At 36.5% G+C, this 12149-nt stretch overlaps 1 protein-coding gene across 1 annotated transcript; it reads right to left on the reverse strand.

Annotated features, from left to right (window-relative positions):
- Positions 1-2439: 2439 nt before the first annotated feature.
- LOC149650563 (uncharacterized) lies at positions 2440-5391 on the reverse strand. Its single transcript, XM_089849158.1, has one exon. It carries the CDS (start codon positions 4946-4948, stop codon positions 3257-3259), a length of 1692 nt encoding a protein of 563 aa, XP_089705284.1. The 5' UTR covers positions 4949-5391; the 3' UTR covers positions 2440-3256.
- Between the last annotated feature and the right edge of the window lie 6758 nt (positions 5392-12149).

Genomic DNA, 12149 nt, shown 5'->3' on the forward strand with positions numbered 1-12149 from the left:
ATTGGTCAAAATGCGATGTTTTGTTCTTTTAGATGTCACAAGCGATAATATTTTCCGATTTTCGAAAAACAAATGTCTATCTAATCTTAACATTCACATAATGAAATTATCGTCGATTGAAAATGATTCGAAACTTATTTCCGCGACTGTACACGTCCGCGAATTAAGCACGTGAGAGTCGGTAACTGCGGTATTGAACTGCAGGCCAGGTCCTCTTCCCCCACTCGTTTAAGTCCAAGCCATAGCGTGTATAAACACAAGACGGCCCAAGGGCTCGTAATAGTAGCCACATCGTACGAATGAATAGCCCCTCTATACCCTACCCTTATGAGTGGATAACATCTCTATACCTTACCCTAATGAGTGAATAGCGCTATCTTTTACAATGCTTAAATGATTTACAGTGCATAAAATCAGAGTTAATAGTCACTCGATTCCCTACTCTAAACAGTGATAAAATTATAACCGTATATAATAAAATGAAAAACTTAATAACTATAATAAGGTGAAATAAATTTTATTATGTGGAATCGAAGGCTCAATACTGACAATGAATGTATTAAATGTCAAAACTTAAGTCTTTATTTTTTCTTTTAAAACATATCACCTCCAACCCCTTCATCCTCGCTGTCCTCACCGCCACTAATAGCTTCGTTTGTGTTGGCTTGATTTTCTAGCCGATTTTCTCCTTCGTTCCAGCATGGAACTGGATATGGATACTGCAACAGTCCATGTGCACCTTCAAACAATATCATTGCATGCTCTAGCATTTCATTTTCTTCATTTTCCTTTTCCATTTCAAGATCAATGTTTTCGTCTATTACACTCTCCTCATAGACCTCAATCTTTCATCGTCCCTTGGATCATATTCCAAATTATTTAAAATTTCGTCTTTTTCATCATCGGTTACAGTACTTGCAAAGAAACACATATTTATTATAGAACAAATTAATGAAATAGAATGGAATAATATTTATAGTATTCACCTATTTTGACTAGCCATTTCCGAGTAAATAGTCAAATTTTAAGTTGCCCAAAAAAAAAACCCGCTAGTTAATGCTAAAAACTGGTACAGTAAACTGGTTGACACCAACAAGAGGAAAAACTTTGAGCCTCTACAAAGGGACTGTCCCTTAAGGTCTATTCGCGTAAAATTTTCCTATTTTATTTCCTCAAGCCAACAAGGTGAATTGTAAAGAAGGGACCATGAAAAATGGGAGCGGTACTTTTAGCTTCTTCTCTCTCTTACCCTTCTTTAAGTTGACATTTTAACCCGTTTACCCACGACTGGCTGGAGCCAGAAACGTAGATAAAATCGCTATCCCATGTCGCCTTCCCTTCTAATTGTCTTGGGACTAGCCATTTCCTTTGTACAACGTAAAATTGGTAGACATACGCAACCGATGACCAGCCAAAAGCTCTCCCATATTACTACAACTCCGTTTACTATACCACCGAAGACGGGAGATAGAACGCGCGCGCACTTCGTGGGAGGGAAAAGGTTATGACCTTTCGTCTTGTAAGCCTATATATATACCAATCGTCAAAAGTCATAGGGTTTTTAAAAATGGTTTGTCATAATTAAGACATTTTTTCCAAGATTTTCGGAATACGTAGGAATTAGTAAAAGACGGATACGTTAATTCCCCCTACAAGGGAAAGTGACGAAAAGTTTCTCGTATTCGCTTGTCGTTTCAGTAGCTCTTTAGTCACAATAGAACACATGCACGCTTTAATATATGGTAGACTTAACAGAAACACCCTGTACAGGCTCTAAATGTAATAAATAATTAAATAAACCCTACTCTTAAAATTCAATTAAAGAACCCTTAACATCTCAACGTGAGAATAAAAATAAGAAGTGTAACTATGCCTAAATCAAATTCCAAAAAAAAAGATGGCCCAAGGGCTGGGCCTTACCGACCCCGCAAACTAAAAATAACGACGCCCCGACACTTTGGCTAAACTAAAGGAAGAAAACTTAGTATCTATCAAGTCTTTATGGTACAATGGTAGAGCGTCTTAGTACTATGCAGCGATCCTAACTCAATTACCGGCTGCAACCTTGAAAAATAATATAAATGTGACCCTGCTAGAATACAGAGTAAGTCATAAATGTTGAAATAAAAATTTTATTTGAATAACGTTTGAAAAGTTTTTTCCATATTCTCTTTTTCCGTTTTCTCCTATTTCTACTCTTCCTCTGTTTTCTCTGATTTTTCTTTCTCCTTCTCTTCCTCTGATTTTTCTTTCTCCTTGTCTTTCTCCATGTTTTGTTTCGCTTTCTCTTCCTCCACATTTTCTTTTCGTTTCGTTTCCTCCTTTTCCTGCTTCTCTAGTGACTTTATAATGCATATCTTAGTTAAATTTGGAACGAAATATTAGTGGAAGCACAATTACAATTTGTGCTTCAGCCATTTCCATAGATCTTATAAAAAATTCCATCCATGTCATCATCCATTTCGTCATCGTCCAGCGTTATTATTTTCGGCTTTTTAACATTGACCCTTTAACGTAAAGACAATGATTGAGAGCTTCGGTAAATGTTAAGATAAAATAAATGTATATACATGGATGTTGCGGCGTCCGGTTGAAATCTTTTAACGGTGGATGCTGTTAAAAAAAGAATCATTTAAGATCAATGACTTTCTCGTAATTTTGAGTTTGCAAGTCTGGTATTCAATATATTTCTTTGGTGTTGAAGTGAACACGGTGGATTCCACAGCAGGGAAGATATCAAACTTGAAATCAACCCTAAAAGAGAAAACCATACATAATTGAATACCTTCATATTTATTAAAGGAATATTATAAAATGTCTACAATTGAAATGTTTCATCATAGAGAGCGCAAACTAATTTTAAAATATTTTGAAGCCAAAAAATAAATAATAATAAGTAAAGAGCGATCGTGGTGCTTATTGGGGCAGGGAAAAAGGGGGGGAAGAAACCAAATAGGGTAGAGTTATGAATAAAGTGACCATTTATTTTTTACCCCAAACCGGGACACTAGACACAAACTTATAAAATTCGGATCAAAGTAATTAGTAAACACAACGAAGAGTTTCATTATACGGTCTAATGAATAGAACTTAAATTTTTTTAAGGGTTTTAGTTTTTTTATTTTTTAAGGGTTTAAGTTACTATTTTTGTAAGAGTTTTAATTATTTTGGTTTTTTAGGGGTTTTAGTTACTATTTTTTTAAGAGTTTTAATTATTTTTATTTTTTTAGGGGTTTTGGTTATTTTTTTAAGGGTTTTAGTTATTTTTATTGTCTTTTTTATATTTGTCGGATGCACAGATTTGTCTAAGGAAGTCTGGTGATGATTTTAAGTAGGAATAATACTCTAGGCAAGTCATGTCGATGCTAACTTTTGTAATGAGCATTGCTTTCAGGACCGGAACTTGCAATTGTGTTTTTTCAGTTGCCCAGAGCTTATTCATTTGAGAAAACACTCGTTCAACAGGTGCATTTGTACAAGGCACACATAGAATATATTGAACAATTATACTCAAGATCTTGTGATCTAAATTGTTCGTTTTAAAATATTTGAAAAGCTCCACCCAACGAGTTTCAACAGATAGGCTCAAACTATTCCATTCTAAAAATTTTTCAGGTGTGACATATTTACAAAGTAATGAAAATTCATCACATAATTGTACATCAGCGGCATCATGGTCACTTCTGATGAGTTCTTTTTCAATAAGGGAGTCCAATACTTTTTGAATCAATTCCCACTCTAGCACTCTTGATAAATTAGCCCATTGAAAAATAACTAACTCCTGATAGAACGAAGTCCACTGCCCTAAGTACTTGTGACATGTTTCGTAAAAACTTGAAGCTGTAGTTTGCACGAAACCTTCTTCAATTAACCCGCTTTGCTGCAGCGGCGCATTTAGTGTTCTAACTGTGTACGGTAGAAAGTTGTTCCTTTGTTTAGTCATCAAATTGTCCTTCAAGTCATTTACTTGCTGGACCACTTGAATAAAAGAAATGTTTTGACCTTCAATTTTCAAAACTACTTGATGAAAAGTAGCAGCTTGGGCATGGATAAAATAAAGCCATAGTTCTGAATGTGGGTTCTCGAAAAACTCTTTCAGTATTTTAGGACATTTCTCAATGCTCAAAAAGTAACTTTTTAAAGACTGATACAGCTTTAAGACTCTCTCAACTGCAGGCATTAGCGCAAGCCATCTTGTTTTACTGTAACCTAACAATTTTTCATATTCAGTACCAACATTTTCACAAAAATCTTTAAGCACCTCTACCCTGACTGTGTAAATATAAAAAAATGAATATATTTTTACAATAATACATTCAGTATCAAAAGGCAAACAATCTGCTGCAGATTTAATTGCGTTGTGAACTATATGCGCTCCGCAGCCAATACCAATCAATTTGCGGTTCAGAGTTGAGTTTAATTTGTGATAAACATTATTAACACCTCGTCTTTGAGCGCCTCCAAAGTTACAATTAGTGTTATCTTCGCAAAACGCGACAATTTTCGATGATAAATTGTGTTCAGTAAGAACCGATGTCAGATAATTCACTATAATTTCCGATGTTTCACCAGCCTGTTCTTGAAAATCCAAGATTTTTATCTTCACTCCTTCGTATGGTCGAAAGTAACGTACCAAAATAGGAAATATTTTGTTTGAGCCGTGATTTGATGCGTCGGTAGAAATTGAGATGCAGTGTGACTCAGATAAATGGGTTTTTAATTCATTAGCTGCACTACGGGCTAAAACATTAGTTAAGATCGCTTCCGTTTTGGTTCGGGCACATCTGAATTTAGGCTCAAACCATAACTGTATTAATTTGGAAGCGCAGTCGTTGGAGCGAAAACTGTGGTTTTCTTGAATAGTGTGGTAAGCCCAGACACCTTCAGCTGCAGCAACATCCATGTCTTTGGAAGTTGGAGTCGAAGTACTCTTAAAGTAGTTAACCATTCTAGAGCTTGATGCCACAGCTTGTTTGGCTTTCGCATGCTTTTCTGTTTTTAAATGATATTCTATGTCGCTTCCACCTCCATGAGATACACTAAATTCTGAATGGCATTGTTCACATCGAACATCTGAAGGAGTACTTGCTTGTTTTATGAAAGGGTATTTCTTTTAAGATTGTCGTTAAATACGCATTTGCCTTTAGGCATTTTGAATAAAGAAGACTCACTCTTCACTAGAAAAACTACACAAGTCACCTTGAAGAAATCTTGAGCAGACTACAAAATTTGGATGGTAGTAAGTAGAGTTTAAAAGATGATGGTAGTAAGTACAGTTTAAAAGATGGCGCTAGTTACTAGTAGTTATTCGGATGTGTGCACAAGAAACCGCGCGATAATCAAAACTGGGACAATTTCGAGAAAACGGGACTTTTTAGTGTCCCAAGGCATTCTTCGGAGACACCGGGACAACGTTTAAAAAAAGACGGGACTGTCCCAGCGAAAACGGGACGTATGGTCACTTTAGTTATGAAACATCAGAGTTATAAAGAGAGAAATTTCTACCTCTCTTTAAATGAAAGAAATTTTAGGTGTAAAAGTTTGGCTTATTTTTCCCTCTGTAAATTTAAAAAGCTTCCAAGCTTCACGTGGAAACTAAATACCGTTCTTCGCAAGTCAATGCTTGATTTCCAAGCGAAATATTGAGCCATAACGGCCGCCGATAGATCGGCGTAACCGTGTGCCACTTTGGTAACTACCAGCGCCGATATGACCGTTTTTTTCTCGGCGTTATTTAAATAACAAAACGATAATATTTTAATTAAATTATTATTTTTTCTTTGGGGTTTAGCCAAAACAACTTTCTTATTGAATTCGGCACCTGCCAAATTCCCCGATCTCTACTTCGAGCTTGGCCCAACCATTTTTCGGACATACAGTTTGAGTATTTTTGTCGGTCATCTTGGCTGAATGAGCTTAAAGACTAAAATGATTTCAGTTTTGGTAAAGTAAGAAGGAGTTATACCCCCGACCAAGAAGGTATAGAACAGTTAGCAAGAGATATTTGTCTTGATAAGCAGAATATGTGGCGCTTTCAGTTTTTCCAATAACGCTAGCCCCGTCCAGCAAGATTTAGAAGACGTAGGTGGGGCTAGGGATTAAAGGAATATATCGTTTGCCTGTTACCTCTGATCACATCTTTCCCCCAATTTTCCACTCCCTTTCTTATTTAAAAGAATTTAATCAATTGCAAATGTTTTCTTCCTCTGAGTGATCTCGATCACGTGTATACACATCACTCTCTAAAGGCCGAGAAAGCATAATCAAATGAATATGCTTATTATGCCATCTCCCTCTGAGTGATCTCCCTTACTTTTATCGAATGCCATTTTCTAAGCATTTTAAGGCTTGTCTTAAACCTTTCTAAAAACAAAAATCGATTTGTGAAAAGAATAGGTCGATTCTCTATAATCAGCACTATATTTTTGGATTAGCAACGGGTTTCCAAAGGCTAAGTCAAGCTGACTCCCTTTATTGGTTGAAACCTTGTTCTTCAATCCTGGCATAAGTTCAATTTGCCAAGGCAAAAAAAACTCTGTCAATGCCTGTTTCCTTACTAAAAAGTCAACATTAAAATCCCCCACGGCCAAAGTGGGTACGGTTGGATCGTACTTTTTAGAAAACAGCCTAGTCAAATCATCTAACACCAGTTTCAAGCTTGCTTGAGGCGATTTGTACAACAGTACTATCGCTATTTACTCGCCTGCCAATTTGCAATCGAGCCAAATCCGTTCAAGGCGGGCTAAGGGCGATGGCTGCCCATTTGGAAGCCGACCACGAGTGACTTTACAATCCAAAGTCTGTTCAGTCACTTTACTATTTCCATAAATAGTAGATCCATAAGATCGTCCTTCGGGAGCGTTCACGGGCAAGAAAATGCCTCCAAAATTCTCAAATTGAGGGATACTTAAATCATCTTGCTCTTTCGCTCGAATTTCCACAAACAAAAGCAAGTCAGCACTGACAATGAAATCATCACGTCTGGCATCCTGCAAATGACCCCTTAAAGACTCGGGGTTATGGAAAAACATAACTGGTCGTGAAAGCAATGAGGACACGAAGAGCTGCCCTTCTCTTTCCATTCTTTCCATTTCAATTTTGACGATGTAGTTGTCCTTTAGAGGTTCGGGTGCTACAAAATCGCCATTGATATAAAGCCCCTGAGCGGAAGTGGCTCGGCTGCAAGCAACGTACAACATTGACCTTTGCATTTTTCGGTTTATGTTGGTATGAACCAACACGCATTTGTAGGTATCACCCTGACTCTAATGAATGGTTATTGCTTCTGCCACTTGTAAGGGAAATTGTTTCCTAGACACAGTGACGTTTTTATTCGAGTGTCGAAGCGTAAATGACCTCACCGTCTTTACAAGGGGAGTCCACGAAGGCTCGGCCTTAGAAGCGACAATCAAAGCGGCACTTTTAGCCCTAATATCTTTACCCACCCTTTCGTGGTCAAAGAAATCCAGACTCTAATAGGAACACGAACCCCATCTGGAAGCACTCCGTAGTAAATTTGACGTATTCTACCAGTGGCTCCATTAACAATTCCATCTTGAATGTCAATGTTGTTGGTAACCATTTGCCCAGCACTGATTTGCAAGCGAATATTTTCACTCAATCCGTAAGTGGAACTGGGCTTCAGTTGTTTCGCTCTATCCAGGATAGTTTTTCGCACAAGCGCTTGAAAGTCTCCTTTCACGTTATCGAAAGCCAAAGAATCGCAAAATTCAGTATTGAACTGACTGAGACGTAGCTCATTGAAATCTGCCGCGCCTTTGTTCGTAGCATACAGATGATGGCGTCGAGATGAGGGTCGCCTTTTACATTCACCTGCTGTTTCTTGATTAGTGAAACGTCACTGACTTCCATTTTTCCTATTGCCATTCGATTCTGAGCCATGGCGAATGCCTTGTCTTCCTTCTGACGAATGATCTCACTCAAGAAAAAAACCTTAAATTCTTTCCATTGCGGATTATTATCTAGAAATTCAGCATAAGGGGTGTCACGAGCTTTATGAATTTGAAATGCGTAACTATCGCCTACTGGTTTTAGCTGGTTAAAATCGCCAACAACCAAAACTGATAGTCCACCGAAGGATTCTTGTGATCTCATAATCTCTTGGCACCAAGAATTGACCTTCGTGAGTATCCCAACTTCGGCCATTGAAATCTCGTCAATAATTATCAGTTTGAGGTCCTTCCAGGCAACCCTAATTTTGTTCAGAGTTTCCGACTGCATTCTCGACATGGGCCCTCCGTATTAATAATAATAATAATTAAAGCTTTATTGGATATCCCTGTTCAGTCGAAACTGGTTTACAAAGGGGTCCATTAGTTAAATTAATTGTTAAACATTAAAAATATACTGTTTTACTACTCTCTTAAACTCATTAATGTTAGCTATATTTTTTATATCACATGGTAAGTTATTCCAAGATTGGATTCCCCTGTTTTTTAGACTTTTCAAGTTGGTTGTCGTTAATTTTGATGGCAGAACAAAGGTTTTAAGATTTATGCGGGTATTATAGTTATGATCGACTAAATGAAACATATCAAGGATATACTTTGGCATTTGATTATTATAGATTTTATACATTAGTACTAATAGCTGATATTCATATTCTTGAGATAGGGTCATCCAATTTAGGTTTTTAAGAGCCTCTGTGGCAGATGATCTCTTATTTCGGAGTAATATTAATTTGGCACATTTATTATGTATAATTTGAAGTCTATGTAAGTATTTTTTGGGGCCTATATTGTAAAATAAATTACCGTAATTAAAGATGGGTTGGATCATAGATTTATGTAGCGTAATTTTACTTTGAATGTTCAAACATTTATAAAGTGGATGGACGAGCCAGAGTCTCTTATTTACCTTATTTAGTACATATTCAATGTGATCAATAAAATCTAAATTTTCATCTATGATGGTTCCGATATATTTATATGATTTTACCCGTGATATATCTAGGGGCCCAAGTTTGATTATGTCTTGCGTTGTACCTCTTAATTTTTTAGGTTCAATAATCATAAAAACAGTTTTAGATTCATTAAAAATAAGGCCACGTGAGGCTAACATTTTCTTTAGAGTTATTACGTCCGATTCTAATTCAGTGATCAATTTAGAAGCGTCATCTGATACCGAGAGAAGGGCATCGTCATCCGCGTATTCAAAAGACTTTGAAAATTTTAAGCATTTGTGATTATGTCTCGTATATATGTTAAATAATAGTGGCCCCAAGATACTACCTTGAGGAACACCTGTAGATACAGTCATTGATTGAGATTTTGTATTACCAATTATTACGGATTGTGTTCTTTGACTAAGATAAGAAGTGAACCATTTAAGGGTGCCCGTATCTGCCCCGCATGATCTAAGTTCATTAAGCAATATTTCATGATTTACGCAATCAAAGGCCTTAGACAAGTCAACAAAGACAATTCCAACATACCACTCTTTTTCTATACTTTGTATTATGGTCTCAAAAAGGTTCATGACACACGTGGTCGTCGAGTGACCTGGTACGAAGCCAGCCTGCATTTCATATAATAAATTATTATCGATAACATGTGCCAGCAATTGGTCGTATACGATCTTTTCAAGGATCTTTGAAAGAATTGGCAGAACTGAAACGCCCCTATAGTTATTAGGTTCCGTTGGGTCACCTTTTTTATATAAAGGGACTACTTTGGCATCTTTCCATTGATTTGGAAAGGTGTGACTGTTTATGGATAAATTAATTAGCTTAGTTAAGAATGGCGTAATTACTATAGCTAGACCCCTTATCAGGTCACTCGACAATCCGTCTGACCCTGTTGCTTTCGAAGACTTTAAATTCTTTAAATAAGTAAAAATCATGCTTTCTGATACTTCTACTAATTTTAAATTACATACATCATTCAATTCGATTATTAACTGTGGATTAATTATACATGGATTTTTCGTGAAAAGCCTGTTTAGGTTATTTGCTATCTCAAATTGAGTTGTATATTCTATTCCATTATTACGTATCATGACAATAGATTTAGATTTGGCTTTCATGAAGGGCTTTACCAATTTCCATAGCCCCACCCTTTAATTTTTTATGAAAATAATCTTTTTTACTTTTTTGAACCAAGTTACTCGTCAAATTACGTAATTTTTTATATTTATCAATAAATAATGGTTGTTTAAAAGATTTCTTTTTGGCCATATCCCTAAGGTGCATAACATGTTTTATCTCATTGGAAAGCCAAGGTGGGCTATTTATAAATTTGCGTTTTGATAGTAGTGGGGCATACTTGTCAAGTGTGCTTTTTATAGTATTTTGTAAAGAAGAGACACCATCATCTATGTTTTCTAATCCTAAGTAATCGAGGTTACTGATTAAGTCCTTTACAAACTCTTCACTATCAAAGTTTCTGTAGTCCCGAATAAAACTAATCTCTTTTTCTTTACGCGGAGCTTTTTTCTTCCTTATACACATAATTAGGTCATGATCAGATGCACCGGTTTGTATAACTTCTTGGTATAGGATTCTATCTGGACGGGTTGTAAAAATTAGATCAAGTAACGATTGCGTTGTTAAGGTTGTACGTGTGGGACTTTCAATTAATTGTTTAAAGTTAAGGAGAGTTTTCTTCAGCGCTCGTACTCTTGGTAGTACTGGTTTATGGAGGAAATTACAGTTAAAATCACCCAAAATCATTATTTCGATATCCTGATAGATATTATGAAACTGCAAGAGTTGGGCATCTAGCTCTTCAAATGTTTCTTCATAGTTAAAACAAGGGGGGCAGTAACATGTTCCAATTAAAAGAGGTTTAGTGTTTGTTTCTTTTAACAAACACCATAATAGTTCTAAATCTTTGTCTGTATGTTGCGTAATATTGTCGACAATGGAAAGGTTGAGATGATCCCTATGATAGAGACAGACACCTCCGCCACGCTTATTTCTCCTATCTAGTCTGATTACGTCATATCCGTCGATCTTAATTAGACTGTCTGGAATATCTGTTTTAAGCCAAGTTTCACTTATAGAAAGAATATCAATGTCATGGGTAGTTAGCAAGAAAATAATATCCTCAATATGAGGTACTACACTCCTGATGTTATTATGAGCGATTTTCAAGCCACCACGAGTTGATTTAGTTTCACTGTTGGATGTAATGTCATTGTTTTTAACCGAGGCGTTTGAAGACAAGTTCTCAAGTCAGACCATAACTGGGTCATCGTTGAACTTATTGGTTTCTCGATACCGATGAATTCTGAATGGATTTGGCCAATTTTCCAAATTTAAAATAATAGTATCGTACTTTTGCCCGCCTTCTATTAAGTATGACCTCTTCCATTGTGATACAGTAGCCAATTCTGATACTGTAACATCTGTGACATCAAGATCTTGAAGATGTAATTTTACCTCTTCTGCGGATGAATTTGCTGGGCAGTTTGATAACACGTACTTCGATGTTGGTGAATTTGATAGACTGATTCCATCAGAGTCTTCATTTATTCCCCATACTCTTGTGTTGTTAGGAACGGTAGATAGTTTATGACAGGAAATACCAGACGGCCATAGTTCTGGTTTTAGAATATCGTTGCATCCTGACGATGATTGAAATATAAAACAGTTATATTTTGATGTAGGGTCTTCAGATTTTCTAGAGAGTTTTATGTTTATAACGTTAATGTTTCTTTTAATGATAAAGGTTCTCATTGTCTCAACGGTTGCTGATCGAGAACAGTTACCGACGAAGTAATCATTTTGAGACAATACCCCTTTAAAACGTGAATTTTCAGTTCTGCTTTCCGGCATTCTACCAACAGGCCGTGTGGGTACTTTTCGTTTTAAGAAACCTTTATGGATTTGTGGCTGACTAGATTGTGCCACACCAACATCCTTGTTGGTGTTGGGTCTTTGATTTATGAATAAATCAGTATATAGTTTTTTTGGAAAAGTCTGAGTCTGAAAAGTGTTGCTAATGTTTGGTCTTACTGATATATTGTCATTGCGAACAAGTGGACAAGCTCCCGTCAGGTGGATCTCCTTATTTGCCTCCCCACGCAACGTAGTTTCCAATGTTTGCATTTGTGTTTTGGTAGATTCACGAAAAGTTTTGAATTCTTCGTCCAGTATGTTAAGTTGGTTACTAATTGATTCAGTATCG

The sequence above is a fragment of the Phalangium opilio genome, unplaced genomic scaffold (genome assembly GCF_054372755.1).
Source record: "Phalangium opilio isolate 3A_F unplaced genomic scaffold, DU_Popi_V2 ptg000086l_1, whole genome shotgun sequence".
In the NCBI taxonomy this organism is placed as follows: Eukaryota; Metazoa; Arthropoda; class Arachnida; order Opiliones; family Phalangiidae; genus Phalangium; species Phalangium opilio.